The following is a 16,928-nucleotide window of genomic DNA, read 5'->3' as shown; positions in this document are numbered from 1 at the left end:
TTTAACAGATGGGGAACAGTAACAAGATTTTAACTGTCAGCTGTAGCAAAATATTTGGCCAATTATAGGTATTCAAAAATACACATATACTAGCTCATTTTCGAATATGAATAGTTAATGTGTAATATTAAATTTGCCCACCTCTAAAAAGTACGCCAACAGCACACTGGTACAAGCTACAAGCAGCAACAATGAGAACTTTTGCTGGTACATTTTCAGTATGGCCAAGTGTTCTGTGCCTGTTTCCTATAGTAGGATGCCCACTCTGTAATTATGGTTGAACAGATTTCTATGTGACTGTAACACAAAACAGCAACCACACACAGTGTATTGCTATTGCAATGAGCCTCTGTGCAAATTGTGCCAACTGATAATCTAGTTTTATAGTCGTGCAAACATTCACGAAGGCATCTACACAAAGTAATCAACGCCCCATTAAAACAAATAAAATATTTAATTGTCTAATCTCCCACCATACATATGCAGCATCTCAAGAGTGCAAAACACATACAGTGTTGACCATTTCTGACAACAAATTTTGATTCATAAGCTGGGTGAGCTGGCTTGGACATATACTATGAGCACAACGAAACATGACAAAATATGACACACAGGCTTTGCGTACTGTGTCTTGTTTCTTGCTCTAATAGTATGTCTCCAAAGCATGCGTGCTTTGACGACGCACGCATTCTCTATAGCCGTGCAGCCGGCAACTTATCAAGGGTGTCAGCAGCTGCATCAGTGCCTCCAATGCCCAGATGCATCCCAGCTGCTACTGCCCCTGCCTTCACTGCTGCCGTGGCGCTGCCCAAACATGTGCCCGTTTTGGAGGCCACGGACCACACTGCTGCCGGCACCACTGCTGCAGTGGTGCTGGCAGCTGTCTTGAGGCATGCCCCCATCTTGGTGGCCCCAGAATGCACCGCAGCTGATGTACCTACAGCAGCAGCGCCGCCACCAAGGCCAGCTCCGGCCACTGCGGTTGCGGCTTGAGTAGCGGCTGGCAGGCCCACGGCGCCCCAGCTCTGGCAGAGTGAGAACAGGCTGCCCTTGGCAATAAAGCCGCCCATTGTCGACTGAATACCAGCAGCTGTCGAGCCTGCCGATACACCAACCGTGCCAAATCCGACTGCAGAAAGTACAACAGGCACTGCGGCCACAGCAGCTGCTGCTCCAACTGTGTTACACATTAGGGTGGAGGTGGAGAGAAAGAGAAGAAAAAAATTTGTAGAGGCAGCGCAGTTACACAGGTTTGCTCCCAATTTGCTACCCTGTTCCAGGGGAGGAGGAAGAGGGGACACGAGGATGACAAGGAAAAACAACAGAGTTTGAATGCACGCACACACCTGAGTGCTCATGACCCTACTGAAGGCAGTCAAAAAGTCCAGTTGCATTTAAGAACCGTCACTGCACTCTCACAGCACTGTGCATAAACGATGCATGATGGTCGTCACCTATGCAGAGAGCTATAAGCTATACAGTTTACAGTTGTATTCTTGCTTCATGATTTCGCACTTAGATTCTGCAAAGGCCACTGCTACCACTGATGCCTATTCAGTGGCAGCAGTGGTAACAGTGGCCATGGCTTTACACTGCTGAGCTCAAGACCATGGGTTTGATACTGGCCTCGGTGGCCACGTTTTGATAATGACAAAATGCAAGAACACTTGTGTATTTATATATAGGTGCATGTTAAAGAACCCCAGATGATGAAAATTAATCTGGAATATTCCACTATGGTGTGCCTCACAATCATGATGTTTTGGCACAGAAAACCTCAGAATTCATTTTTTCCCCTCAGTGCCAGTTATAAAACTAGTCCCCATAGCCCCCTTGGAAAAAGGAATTCTGCATAGTTAGCAAATAAGCAATCACTTCATTGATGCAACACACATTGATTGTATAGCTATTAGCATGATACACTCGGCATAGTTTAGGCAAGCTACTATTTATAATAGACATTTCCTCAAGAATGTAGGCAAGGAGAAGTGGATTAAGATTACCACAATGTAAGTAACTACACAGGGTCCAAACGAAAGCACCTATTTTAAATGGCAAACATTTTACGAAATAATAAGCCAGTATTTGTGGAACCAGTGCTTTACATTGCAAAGATAGAAAATGTTCAAAAATTTATGCAGGTCTCAAAGAAACCCACATGACTAGGCAACGTATCAGTAGATAACTACAGAAGCACTAACGGAATGCAAACGAGAAAATTTGGTTCACATCTCCAGTCGACTTAGGGCACGCTGTATATATTTGAACAGCATTTCTGTTTACCAGCCATCACATGAGAAAACCATTTTGCAGCAAACTAGGATTTACTGCAAGCAATCCGAGCCCCCATTTCATGCGCAACATACATTCTCATGCCATTTTGAGGGGGGGTTTGCCATCTGCATTAAGCAGCGTTACTAGCTGCTGCTGTCTGGAGTTTCTCCCAATAAAAGAAGGATTCCTGTATCTTCTCAACCATTATAATGTTTCTCCTACTTGACTACATGCATAATTATTGAAGTCTTAAGAGATTTAAAACAACACTGTCTTTGTGCATACTGCCTGAAAGGCACATGACAACAGCTACCTGTAAGCAGCTACCTGTTCCTGCACAACTTTCTGAACATTTGTCACTAAAGTTCAGCATTTATATTAAAATTACGAGGTTACAAATGCAACACAACTCAAAAGAACACAATATTATCTTCCTAGCATGCCGACAAGGCACATGGTCCCACATTCTAGTACCTGCAAATCTTTTAGTTCTCAGCACTGTCAAAAAGAAAGCAATTTTTTTTTGTATTTTGACAAGCACATGGTCATGTGTTAACACAGTGATGACAATTATTTAACCTTTATGCAGGCCAAATGCTACGCTTCAGCCCCTTGATCTACTCGAAAGCTCTACGCAGTATTTATTTGTCAAAAAGACATGAGAATAGCGTGAACGAGCCTGAACACTCCAATATCTGCACATTTATAGAGTCAGTCGACCTTATTATTCATCTGCTGCATTCTACATCTCACCATAAAATTTAGTGCAATAGGTCCTGGTAAATTTATTTACTGTAATTCTTCCAAGTGTTCACTAAAAAATCTATCAAGTGGAGCTACAGAGCCTGGAGTGTTAACATACCCTTCCTTTATCATGGTCACAGAGTCCGTCTGTAGTACAGCCAATTTCGGCCATTTAAATGTAGCTTTTGAATAATAAAGTGTCTTCCTGGAAGCCACTTGCTATGGAACTTCCCTAACTTTGAAGTTGTTGAAATTTTGCAAATTGTTACGTCATGTCACTAAACAAAGTACCTGGTTGCTAAACCTAGCAACAAGATCACTAAAATGGAGGGGTGCACGAATATTCGAAAATTTCAAATGTTATCAGCTAATGTATTCCTAACATTCATATCGATTCGAAAATGAGGTATTTGAAAATTTTCGTCGATTGAATACGAATATATGAAACAAATCGAATACATTGCTGGCTCTTCGAGAGAAAACACAGTTGTTAGCATTTATATCAAAAGTGTGTCTGATTTTGTGCTGAATTTTGCGATAATTTCACACTGCTGGCAAAATTTCGCCTGTAAGACACGCTTAGCAACTGGACGTCTGAGTTTTGCAGAAAAGCCTGCCTGTGACTTGCAAGGGGCACGGGTTTGTGGGTTCCACCTTCAATACTGAGCTTATTGCTTGACAACAAATGCGATAAGCGACTGCTGGTATAGGGTGTAATCCTGTGCTTATTCCTTGACAGCAAATGCGATGAGTGACTGATGGTATAGGGTCAAATGCCTCTGAGTTTATGGAGAATTGATGCAGTATAATAAGGCACATGTTGGCGAAAACAGACAACTAGCGGAAATTACTCAATTTTCCAAAGCTAACATGAGCAATATACACAATATTTTAGTATAACGGGTTGCTAGTTCAATTTTTTTAACAATGACAATGTAATTGCAATGTTCCAACATGCTAAAATAAATCAACTCACTAATAAGTGCACGTGCATATCATTATTCAACATTCGATTCAATATTCGATGATAAGTATTCGTGTTCTATTCGTATACGAAAATTTTGATATTTGCACAACCATACTAAAATGGCGACACTGCCGGTAAGCTGTTTCAAACTAGCGATGAGGTTCGGACCTCACTATATCCAGTGCAGCTCTGTGTTGCACCACACAAATGTTGCTAAGACCTATGGTTTCCTTTCTTCTCTTTCTTAGAGGGCCAGCAGTCAAGCTAAATGAACCGTGAATGAATTTTCACCATCCAGTTTACCATGTTAAACTGTTACGTCAAGTAAATGCACACTTCAAAGACTCTTCAAGAGGTTCAGGTCGAAATTTTCGGTATACACGCAGTTGTAAAGTACCGTCCAGGGAGTATTCTGCAGCAGCAATTTTTTAAAAGAGCTTAGCAAGAGCACAGACAGAAGCAAGTGAAATGTTGCAAGGTTATAATGTAAGGCTGCAAGATACTCTCCCTGCAGCAGAAGCCCTTCCTGGTTATGGTCATAATATCCAGTGAAACAGGGAGGTGACAATTGGTCACCTAGCCTGCTTGAGCTAATCCAGCTAATCCATATAGGGGTAGGCCAACAAGGAGTGATTAGAAAGTCTAAGCATAAGCCGTGGTTTAACAAAGACAAAAATTAATTTTAACCTCCTTTTCACGTAGTTCAGGGGCTTTATTTGAAAATGTATGGTGGCAAAACTTACATGGTGCACTGCGTACATCCGACTCCCTTTACAATAGAATACGCGCTACAAAAAAAAAAAAAAAAATGCAAGGTGAGCGCACCTGTTGCAGCAGCTGCAGTGACAAGAGTCTTCCGATTCACCACGTTCCCCACCTACAGAAGCAAATGAACACACTATGTAAGAATAAATGCCAGAAGGAAGAACTGTACAAATGTGCAGTAAGTAAATGAATCAAAACTGAAAAAGGTCTTGTTTAATATCCTGCCACAACACTTAGCTGCAGCAATTTGTTTTGTGTTGTGTTAATCACAGAGTGTTTGAACTGCAATGTGATCAATATTTTCTTTATTTTCATATACTGCCAGCCTACACTTGAGGCCTTCAACAGAAGTGTCTACAGAAGAAAAGACACTATAAAGCTATGTACCTTGACGTACGTATTGTCACATTGTAGCGATGGTGAAGAACACAGTAGCGACAACTGTAAATCACATAACTAACTCTTTATTGGGTGAACTTGTCCCTAGCAAAACTAGTAAAACTCAGGCACAACGGTAGCAGTGAGCAACGTCGGCAAAAGCATGATCTGCGGGTGAACCGCGTCGGCTTTTATCCATGACTCGTCAAAGGTTCCAGTATAATTTCTAGTACCTGCGTGCCTTCAAGAAAGTACTACACAATTCGCATTGTGCATACAATCAGATTACACAAGGTTCAGTGATAAAAGACACAACAAATAGAATCAGTGATAACCTTCGAGTAAGTTCCAAACCATGCAAGCACGTTTTGTGCTGAGCGATAATTAAGTTGTCAGCAGGTGAAATGCAGTTCCCGGGAAAAAGATAAGTACACCAGTCAATATGAACATGAACATATGTGCATCTTACTGCTTAAACTACTACTAATGTTACATTTCGGCATTAAGACCCACAATGCAAGATGGAGCATGTGACAATGTGTCGACATGCCAGCGAAAGCAGAGGTCTCAAACGTAAGTTAACATGTTCAAAGCCAGAGCTTCACATTTTATAAAGACTTATAACATTTGCCAAAAGTTGCTGATGCAATGGAATGTGGCTGCTCATTCCCAGTGTGATAAGCTAGGCTAGGCCTGTATTTGTCGAGGTTTATGTTTGAGAGCACTGCAATCCCTGGCATGCAGATGTTTTGTTATGTAGCAATTTGGATTACTGTTTTTCTTGGCGAGTTTTTCTTGGCAATGTCTTTCTTGGCCACTTTTCCATATTGGGTATGTCTGTTTGCAACATATTTTTCTAACCTCTTTCATGGGGCAATCCAGAAGTGCAGTCTAAAAATGTGGAAAAGCTGACGACGATTATTGTCATCATGATCGTGATTATGACAATGAGTATAAAAATTTAATGCAATTAGCATTCAGAGGGTACTTCATGCAGTTTCTAAGGCTTACTGTCTATCGAACTATGTCGCTAACCGTTTGCCTGCAAACGTGGGTCTCTGGATAGTCCATGGTTGAATGGGTAGCGCATCGGGCTGATGTACTGTGGGAACAGGGTTTGAAACCAACCAATGAACCAACTTAGGTCAGCGGGTATGTCGCACTGTATGCCTATATGCCGCTCTTCAACGAAATTTATGCGACACTGACATGGGTCACTGGGGATACGGGGCTGGGTGTGTGGCATGGGTATGTACTGCTCTTCAATTAATATTTTACGCTGATTTGGAGCACTGTACATGAATCACCTCGTTTGCACTGCTCTTTTTTGTTTTCAATTAACCTCTTTTATACCAATTTGGGTCGCTGGGTACAAATTAGCCAGTAGGTGTGCACCGCTCTTCAATGAATGTCTTTGACATCAAATTTCTAACTAGGCAATTGCCATTGGGAATGCGCTGCTCCATAATGACAAAAAAGATTCTTTGAATTTCTCCGGTGCTTGGTGAAATGGAAACTGTGCCGAGCACCGACTTCACGGCCACATCGACAGATGGTGAAACGTGTGCAGTGGGAAACAGCGTGCAGTAGCGGCAGTGCTGCAGAAGAGGAGCACAGCTGCATTTCGACCAGCCAAATGTACCATTAAAAAAAACTGAAATTTCTCCGGTACTTTTCTCCCACTTCACAAGAAGCCTGATGCTTTAGCTAGATGTGCCACAGATGCGCTGGGTGTGTGCAACTTTTCAATGAACCTCTCGCCAACTGGGGTCACTGAGTGCATGCCACTGGGTGGGGGGCCAGAGAGGAAACAATTCTCAGTGTTTGCATGCAACGGCGCACCAGGCATCTCGTCTCGGAGACAATGCCTGGGCTTCCCGGCAGTGCCACCAGATGGCACAGCATGTCTGAAAAAACAGCACCAAGGAGCCCAGCGGGCCATGCTTTTCGAAGCCCATGCGCAGGATTCACGGCAGCGCTGCTAGACAGTGCACAGTGTTCAAAGGAAAGCTAGAGAGAGGAATTCCGCTGCAGTACACATTTTTGAAAGTGGCAACATCCTGTGTTGCTACATTGCTTCAATGCTAAGCGCATTACCATTGACTCATCCTGAGATGGGTTCTGCAAAATTCTTATTATACTCACGACAATGATGGCAACTGATGATCAAAAATTGTACGACAGTTAAACTTTTACTTGACGTCGATCAATTGTTATCATTCCAGCATGGCTCTCACAATAAAGCTATGCAGTTCATACACACCATTCTCACCCATAACTTACCTAGGAACATGCTCTCCTTCATTGGCTTCATCTAGAGGTCGACACAACTTCAAACTTTTTAAAATTTTGCAGGCTGATTTTTTTTTTTTCATCGGGGAAGAAAAAGACCCACACAAGACCTAGGCTGCTCTAAACATTGCTACCAGTGATTTCTTCATATCCTCCACAACATTAATACTTCGATAGGTAAGATAACTAAAAGTTAATTAAGCTTACCATAATAACGAGAGTATAGGTCAGACCACAATAATGTCGAGCCCCCAAATTTTATTTCTAAAAAAAATGAAAAAACTAAACTGATATAAACTGGTAAAAAATGATCAGTATATAAGAAGGGGGGGGGGGGTCACCTTATGCAGGATTCCTGTGAAAAAAAAAGTTTGACCTATATTCCGGTTTTTACGGGAATGAGCTAATCATTTTTATTGTGACAGAAATTATATGGACAATCCCGGCAAATATTTGTCATCGGCACTGCCACTGCCGTGATGTTCCAAACATGTACATGTACAAACATGTAAATAAATAAATAAAAATGTCCGTGGGCGGGATTCAATCAAGGTGCCACCAGAAAAAAAAGCCCGGTACTCTAACTATTACACCACACACACCGGCCTCAAGAGGCACAACAGAACAACCTTTAAAATTTTACGCAGGCAAGAAAAATTATGCAGACGCTAGGCACATTTTTTGTAAGCCCACAGCTTCCTGGCAGTTTTGCCTCATGCACCGTTGATATGCGATGCCTGCAACACCATTGGCAGCATTCTTCATCCAGCCACTGTTGTCAGGTGTTTCGTAACTGACATGGCACTGTTACATCTATTCAGCAGAAGTTCTCTTAAGCACTGCGTTGTGACGAGATGTCACACCTGCGTATACTTTCAATACCATCAGAGGAGTCCAAGCCCAAAACTAAACCTTACTATCACTGTCAATGCTTCGCCCTTCGGGCAAAACTGCCACTATTTTTTTGCTTACTCAACAAAGTACTCATGACTAGCATGAATGGCCATCAATATAAAGTGACTGCAATTCACGTAGAGTACTCTATAATTTTTTATACTCTTGGCAACATTTACTTTGGACAGCCAGTATATATACTGTTTACTTTTCCCATGAAACCTCCTGAATAGTGGAAGAATATGCAACATCATACAGCCATACTTTCAGAACAGTTGTAGCTGTCAGTAGTCGGCAAGACTGCTCAACTCAGAAAAAATGTAGGAAAGGAGCACAGTGTTATTCATAACGCACTGACATAAAAAAGAATTTCCCATGCAGCCCAAAATGACATATGTTAGGCCAAGCCTCATCACATAGTTACTTAAAATGATCCCAAAAATCATCACAGGGAGATATGTAGTAGCGGTGAATGTTAAAAAGAAAGGATACAAAATTTATATTTCCTGGAAATGCATATTGTACTGTATACAGGAAACCCTTGTTAACTCGAAGTCTGATGTCTCGAAATATTGGTTACGTAAAAATGTTTTTCCACCTGTGGTGTCAGCCTATGTATGTGTTTTCACCTTTTATCTCAAAAAGTTCTTGCGCTGGAGTCCAGATATGTGGAAACCTTGATTTCAAATCTAACAGCAAAAAGGCAATGGGGCAACGTCACTTGCACTTGCTTTTCAGCCAGCAGCAGCTCGCTAGCTGTGCCAAACGCAGTGCTGGGCCACGCTCCCCGCTTATTTTTCCCCCTTCTCTCTGTCTATCACCATTCGTGTGCACTTGATTGGCTGCTCGATGCCACTTCCTTGTGGCCTAACACATGCAGTGATGACCTTTCTTAATGCATTAGAAATAGTAGTGCCAAAGTGAAAAAAACTGTATGTGCATGAATTGTGAGAAGCCAGAAACGTGATAGAGGTAGAGAGGGGATCGGGGAGCTTAGAACAGTGTGTATGTATGTGCACGTCACTGTCAATTGCACTTTGCTCTTTGAAGAGGCAGGACGTGTGTCAAGTGAGCTCCTGAACAAGACTTTGCAACGTGGTAAACGCGGTCGAAATCATGGATCCGGGACTTCAAGGAGGTGCAACATAATGCTAACGCATTTCTCCTGAATTTACTGCTAAATCCTCACTGATTTTTTTTTCTCCTTATTCAGGACCTGTCAGTGATGCATCGATGTGGTCACAGCCTACTAACTGTGACCTTCAGCAAGATGATTCATACTTTTGAGCAGACGCAATCAGCATACACATTGCACCCAATAGAAGCCAGTATGCGAGCCCAGAGTGTTGCAGAGTGATTTCGGGACGCTCATTTTATGCTCACACAATGGTGAGGCATAAATGCTGCATCACTTGTGCGCGTCTGCTGAAAACGCAACAGTTGCGCTCTTCCTCAGTTCAGTTTTGGTTTTCACAGTGAAATTGCCCGGAATTCATTATGATGCAGAAATGAGCGGCATTAGCGTTTTCGATGCCTAGAACTAGTCATGCTCGGATGACCGGCTTGAAGTAGCATTAGGATCAATCATCGACTCGGAGATACGCACGCTGTAACACCCTTACCTGTAGACAGTGATGTTTCTGGCGCCGATGCACACGATTAAGTGACCGAGGATATTACCCCTGGCAGCATTTTGAAAAGGCTCTTTGTGGTCTATGAGCGGCCAAAACGCTTTCTATTTGCGCGATTTTGCTTATTTTGAAACTCGGCTTATCTCTAAATTTAAGTTAACGGGAGTTTAAAGTATATGCATATTGTAATGATCATGCTTCATAATTAGTAGAGTTTCATTATTACTGGCTTCACTTTTAATTAGCAGCAGTTTGATAAAAGTGGAGAAGCTTTGCAGCAATAGTATAAGCATGGTGCAGTGTTGCATTCTCCATGGTAGCATACCCCACCGCTGCTGAGTTGTTGTGACGCCTGTTTCTCGAAGCTCGAACGACGTTACTATTGGGTAGTGTAGTGTTGTCGGCGGGCTGCAGGCGTCCGGTAGACCATGGCGACCAGGCAAGGACGAGATTACTTCTAACGCGAAACTTGCACGGTTTATTCAATGGTTGGTGAAAGATGAGAAGAAGTGAAATGAATTGAAAAAGTACATTGCAGGGCCCCTTAAATAGGCCCACTAAAATTGTAGGCGAGATCTTGTTCCCGTCAACGTCACGTGACATGCACAGAGTCTCACGGTGCTTGGCAACGGCACCCACTCACCCGGCGACCTTTCACGAGCCCACCTCCATAGGTGGCAACCCACAGAGTCTTGATCGGGTATAGGCGGCGGATCCCTTCTCTTTCGCGCATCGTTGGTTCGGGGAAAGGGCGTCTGGTTGTGGATGGGCGATTGACTCATTTTCCTAGTTGAATCTTCACGAGCGTGCCTCCGCTGGCGGCAGTTCACGGGTTCTGGGAATCGTCGAAAGGGTTTTTACGTACACACACAAAGGGGCCTAGCTGTGAACACTGTGGGGCGTCTGCCAGACTGGCATCCACTCGAGACAACCATAACAAATTAGGAATCCACTCTTCGTTTCGACGAGGCATGGTGGTAGAGCATCCTTTTTGCCCGGGGTGTTACACGCCAACCGTAACAGCAGTCGGAGTAAAAAGGTTACAGCATGCAGCAGCTAAGAAAAAAGCAAGATATTGCCTAAGCCTAGGCATAGAGCCTGGATATCAAGTCTGCTATGTGTACTAGTATACACAAACAACACAGTGTTATACTGTTTGTGCAAGCTAAATCATGAGCTGATATTCTGTTTCTTTCTTTCCTTTTTTTTTGTAGAACCCGCATCCCGTAAGCATTTGAATTTGCTTGCAAGTGATGATGTGTGGTGTTTTATGGCGCAAGGGCCAGGTATGGTCAAAGAGCGCCATGACAAAGGTAATGTTAACGGTGCATTGTGAATGATGCAGGCAATGAATTAGACAAAGAATTTCTTATGGTATATGCGACATGGCTGTAAAAAAGCCTAAAATCGGTCGCTAGTGGGTGGCGTAAAATATATACTTGATAAAATAATGACACTGGCTAAGTAGTTAGCGCAACGTATGGCAGAAGTGCAAGTGTCGGACGAGTGCTCGTTTGATGCACATTTTGCACAAGTAGTGCACTCTCGGCAACTTTGCTAACCATGCCCGAACCGCTGACACTTGAAGCATCGGCGTGGGTTAGGAATGTATGGCCTTACCCGCAGTTTGCAGTATCCTGTTTCTATTGAATCTGGTAAGTTACTAGTTCCAAAAGTGACGATTATATGCCTGGTTGGTATTTCTTTGTCATCTCGCCTTATTTTTATCCTTTGTATCTTGACGACGTTCTGTTCTTGCCATCCTTCTAGTAATTCACTTTCGGTAAGTTCGATAACGTCATCTTCTGAGATGACACCGCGCACTGTGTTCATCGACCTGTGTGGTCCTACAGAAACAGGAATGTCCCCAAACGCTACAAGTTTCGATAGTTTGTCATATTGTGGCTTGTCGCGAACTTCTAGTAGAAGATCGCCACTTACCATCTTCGTAACCTTATAACCTGGGCCTATCGCTTCAGTGATAGATTTAGCTACGAGAAATGGTGATATCATTCAGACTGTCTTGGTTTTGTGCTGACTGTGGACAACGTGGTATTTAGGAAAGGACACTTTCGGTTGCATGAAAAAGTTGAACTGTTCATCGGTGCGCCCCCTCTTCAGGGAGCGATCAGGTAATAGGGGAAAACCTTCAGCCATAAAAATTTGGAAAATTTGGCGGCGATGGTGGCCACCCACCACCGAGCCCAACAAGGGGACGCTACAAGATTGGAAGCCTGCAGACGCCAGCCATGCATCGCCACTATAACCTAATATAAAATACCCAAGGTTGGATAATTACACCAGGTTAACCCTTGCCGCCAGGAATACGGAAGTGAGGAGAAGTGATGAGAAGACAGGAAAGATGAAAAAGGCGAGAGAGAAAGACGAAGATGGGAGAGGAGGACAGGAAAAGGCGACTGCTGATTTCCCCCGGGTGGGTCAGTTCGAGGGTGCCGTCTACGCGAAGCAGAGGCCAAAGAGGTGTGTTGCCTCCGCCGGGGGGCCTTAAAGGTCCGAACACCCAGCATCGGCTCAACCCCCAGGATCCCCCTTTCCCAGGACACGGCTAAGCTGCGCACCGCTACACGCGGGAGGGTCCCACCCTCGTGTGCTTGGGTACGTGGTGTCGCACCACACCAAACGCCTTTTTGCCCGGGGTGTTACATGCCAACCGTAACAGCAGTCGGAGTAAAAAGTTTACAGCATGCAGCAGCTAAGAAAAAAGTAAGATATTTCCTAAGCCTGGGCATGGAGCCTGGATATCAAGTCTGCTATGTGTACTAGTATACACAAACAACACAGTGTTGTACTGTTTGTGCAAGCTAAATCATGAGCTGATATTGTTTTTTTTTTGTAGAACCCGCATCCTGTAAGCTTTTGAACTTGCTTGTAAGTGCAGTCAAGCATTCTGTATGTTAAAAATAAAGAAGAATTGATCCAAATGTATTCTGACAACAAGCAATGTGACAAAAGTTACACTTAGGCACAAAAAAATATGCGGCAGTAGTACCTGGCTAACACTCTGGCCATGTGCCACTAAGAGTCGCTAGATGGCACCATCCTGATACTGCAGTATCAGGATGGTTTTGGTGGCTACACTTCTGGCAGCAGGCAATACCGCAGTAAAGACATGGACTGCGATTGGGGGTGACTGAGGCAATGCCTTCAAGAAATGATTCTCCCTTTCGTGCAGTGTCTCTCCTGCTATAACTTCCTATGTGAAATTCTATGTTCATTTTAGAGCACAGCTCCTAGGCGCCCATTCCTGAGCTGAGCATCAGCGTGCCTCGGCGACTTAACCAAGTGAACGAGCGGAGTGAAAAGAGTGGACATGGAGTGCAGCGGGGGATGAAATACGGTGAGTGTGAGGAGGAAAGTGGAGGAGGAGAGTGCACATGAGGAGGAAAGCAGAGGAAGCCACCTTGAAGCAACACTGGATGGCGCTGGCGTCCGCACATCCACGGCACTGGCTGTGCTGGGGACAGAAAAGAAAAAGAACCGGAATGGTCGCCTTTCCGCCTAGCTCTTGCTGCAAGCATTTCCCAGTAAAGATTACAGTTGCATTAGCTGCATTTGCCAGTACGCGGCAACTGTGTGGCCGATCTATATATAGCGCTGCATGTTGTCGCTCTGCCAGTTGGTGCGGTGATCAGTGCAATGTCTCAATATATCGCTAAATGAAAATATGTATACAGCTGCGCTCAAATTTTTGAAAGCATATTTAGCGCCAGCAAACAAGGACGTAAGGGAGACGACAACACAATGCGCTTGTGTTGTCGTCTCCCTTACGTCCTTGTTTGCTGGCGCTAAATATGCTTTCAATTTACCAACACGCCCAACAAATGGCAATGCTCAAATTTTTCATTAGGGAGTATTGTAATCATCTGTGAGTTTTTTTTTATGTGCAATGTGTTTGTTTTTCTTTTTTTCTTCAATCACTTGGCTTGCCTACAGACTTTGTAACTTGACCGATTCAATGTCACAGCCACATTAGCATCAGCATCATCATCAGTGGTATACCTGTGTTCACTACCCCTACACTGGATGCCAAATCTACAACCAATAATAAATCCTTCAGAAAATTACAGCTTGGTGCGACCACCACTTCTGCTGCTCAAGTCACAGAAACTTTCTTGTCAAAATTTTCCAGAAATCAAATGAGCTCCATTATCCTGGATGCCATGTATACAGGCTCCTAAGCAAATAAAGCTGCTGTCAGCCACTTAACAAAGGTCCAGAAGCAACTCTAAGTATGCTAGTAGTGGAGAAAAAATTTTAAAAAGGAAAATATCAAAGTAACAGTAAATAAAGAAAAATAAGGTGATCATGTATCACTACTAATCACTGGCAAAGGGTTCATTATTTACAAAAACAGATACATGCGTACAAAATATTCATCCAAAGCTAGTTGCACATCTAGACAGATAGTCGAGTAAAGTGCATTGTTTCTTTTTTTTTAATATAGGCAGTTTAACTAGAAGGGCAAAGCACAGAAAGTGAGAGCAAGGTTCAGCATCATGCTTGAGCTCCTTGGATGGTGCTCTAACACATGGGGGGTGACATCTTGGCAAGACAACATGAGGCAACTGCTGTTATGCAGCAGAAACAAGATCCTGACAGCCACCAGGCATCTCACAATGCTGGTGAGATGAACAGCAGTGCCAGTGGCATTCCAGGCATCCCACCTCAATGGTGCACAAGATAAGACCAGCAGAAACTGACATTTGCTGTTTGTTCAGCTCGGACTAGTGTAAGCACCACGGTGTGGTATGCACACAGCTGATCAGCAGGAATGCCAATGTGTGTCTGCACAATGTTAATTCCAGCAACGGAAAGCAGAACACTGCCCCGTCTTCCCTGCATGAGCTGATTAAGCTGAGCGGGAAGGTGTGTCCATGTGAATAGGTCATTTTACAGCTAAACATACTACACATTGCTTGCGCCTCTGAAGAACTTTTGACTCTGCACACAATATCAATATTGTCATGCCACAGCGATGACAATGATGAAAAAGTGCCTTGAGTGTTTGTATAATTGTTACTGAAATAAAAAATTTGGCAGACAGTAGCAGGCTGCTCATAAAAATGAAATCACATTCATGAAGAAATCATTGTCTTATTAAATCTAAGCAATGTCATAAAAAAAGAAAACAGTAAACAACCTTTGATAAACAGGTGTTTCGCTACAGCTAAAATGAAGAAGCTTTGACAACTGCTTAACTGCTGTGATGCCCAAACAGTTTCTATGTAATGCAGCAGATTTATGTAGCTTCACCTACTAAGTACTAAGGTATATCAGCTTTTTTTGACAAGGAGGAGGTGCCCTGAGCAAGCTGATGAAGCCCAGGTCACCAAAGGATACACATTTTACCTGGGAAATAGAGGCTGCCGGAAGCACGAGAAGAAGTATGTGCATTCAATAAATACAAGCTAAGTACAACATACGCGCTACAAGTTCGTCCCTATCCATGCCTGCACTTTTGCACTGTCCTGGCTCAGGTTACAGTAACAAAGGGCACATTTCTCAATGACAACATTGTATACATTTTTACAGTCATTTGAAAGTGTCATAAATGATAACTTTGAGAGCACAAAAATGAATTGTCACCTAAACTAACCTTATTGGCAACACTTGACAGGTGTGAAGCCAGTGAATCGTGTCCTCCAAAATTTTCAGGCGTTGAACCCAAGACCATTGATTTGGTATTTGAGTCCTGGTCTTTAGTTATCCGAGGCTCCTCATGTCCAGAATTGTCCAGCAGAGTGGAAGCCATGCCTGCCATGTGTGACACAAGCCAGGATCGTTGTATGACCAGAGATCATGAAATCTTTGTGTTTTATTAAATCTAAGCAATGTCATAAAAAAAGAAAACAGTAAACAACCTTTGATAAACAGGTGTTTCGCTGACTGCGTTATTTTCTGCTTTTATTGTAACCATGTATTTTCGCATTACGTACTTAATCACCCGGCTGGCCAGCTCTTAATTATTGCATTTTGCATTTGGTTCTTTTTTTTGCGAGACGAGTCAAATTCACATGAAAAGAATTTGAGAAAAAAAGGACAATTTGATGCTGGACCGAAATTCAATGCTATAAAAGCAATTATATGATTCACATGTCCGCTAGAGCAACCTTACAGCATTAAGTAATGTAAAATTATGCTGCGCTTTTTACCAATATTAGGATGTAAAGTTGGGATTTGTCTCTTTTTGATTTGAAACACTCGATCTGATGCGGTTCCGGTCAGAAAGCATTGTTGAAGAGACTGTCTTAGCGGTCTGATGTTTTCCGAGTAGAAAAACTACAACAGAGCACTGCTATATGCTTCATGAACACAGGCAACATTATTTGGAGAGAGCAAATTCGTCTACTTGAGTGCATAGGGAGCCTCAACTTGTTTTCTCACACGATCTTTTTCTTGGGCAGCACTGAAGGTCGTAACGAAATCGAGAACACAACTTGCAAAGAGACTGCCATTGTGCCTCGATCACTGTCTGGTAGGACTCATTTTGACCCGTACACCAGCAAGATCTGTATCATTCATCAATATTACGATCGTTCGTTTACCTTATCTGACCCATTTCGTCGTGATACTTTTTCTAGAGGAAAGTTGTCTAGTTTTTCTTGTCATTACAGCTCCATCTCACATAGTTTCGGATTGCGAATACGGCTCACCTTAAAAAAAAAAAAAAATCACGTACTCTCTTCTTATTCCGGGGTCCACGAACTGCCGTTATGATCCTGTGCACTGCCGCGACGAATGAACCGGCCGATAAGGCGACACCAGGGCAAAGGGCAACCAACAAGTTCTAACAGCCAGTCTCGCACCGCTGAACCATTGGCGAGGCATCGGCAGAACACAACAACGCCTCCTCACAAGCCTCCTCTACAAGAGCGCATAAAATAAAAAAGGAGGCGCAGCAGAACGTAGCAGAACGTACTCTCACCCACGACGTTCTCTCACCGCTCTCACCATATAGACGT

At 43.2% G+C, this 16,928-nt stretch overlaps 1 protein-coding gene across 3 annotated transcripts; it reads right to left on the bottom strand.

The window, feature by feature from the left end:
• Window positions 1-435: 435 nt before the first annotated feature.
• On the bottom strand, window positions 436-16,841 carry LOC135916018 (interferon alpha-inducible protein 27-like protein 2B). Of its 3 annotated transcripts, none has more exons than XM_065449218.2 (4): window positions 16,620-16,841; window positions 15,563-15,720; window positions 4,811-4,862; window positions 436-1,177 (listed from the first exon to the last, which is right to left on the bottom strand). In XM_065449218.2, exons 2-4 carry the CDS (start codon window positions 15,716-15,718, stop codon window positions 693-695), a joined length of 693 nt encoding a protein of 230 aa, XP_065305290.1. In that variant the 5' UTR covers window positions 15,719-15,720; window positions 16,620-16,841; the 3' UTR covers window positions 436-692. The 3 variants fall into 3 exon arrangements, with proteins under 3 accessions (XP_065305290.1, XP_065305289.1, XP_065305291.1); XM_065449217.1 differs by having other exon boundaries at window positions 16,646-16,839; XM_065449219.1 differs by lacking the exon at window positions 16,620-16,841 and adding an exon at window positions 10,589-10,780 and having other exon boundaries at window positions 15,563-15,701.
• Between the last annotated feature and the right edge of the window lie 87 nt (window positions 16,842-16,928).

Source organism: Dermacentor albipictus, chromosome 4, assembly GCF_038994185.2.
Source record: "Dermacentor albipictus isolate Rhodes 1998 colony chromosome 4, USDA_Dalb.pri_finalv2, whole genome shotgun sequence".
Classification (NCBI taxonomy): domain Eukaryota; kingdom Metazoa; phylum Arthropoda; class Arachnida; order Ixodida; family Ixodidae; genus Dermacentor; species Dermacentor albipictus.
This window is presented reverse-complemented; position numbering and strand designations above follow the sequence as displayed.

Excerpts from the sequence above, each read along its gene's own strand:
- LOC135916018 (XM_065449218.2), bottom strand. The coding sequence starts at position 15,718 with ATGGCTTCCACTCTGCTGGACAATTCTGGACATGAGGAGCCTCGGATA. Across the intron at positions 4,863-15,562 it reads TGTCAAGTGTTGCCAATAAG|GTGGGGAACGTGGTGAATCG; the intron begins GTTAGTTTAGGT and ends TTGCTTCTGTAG. Across the intron at positions 1,178-4,810 it reads CACTGCAGCTGCTGCAACAG|TTGGAGCAGCAGCTGCTGTG; the intron begins GTGCGCTCACCT and ends TGTGTAACACAG.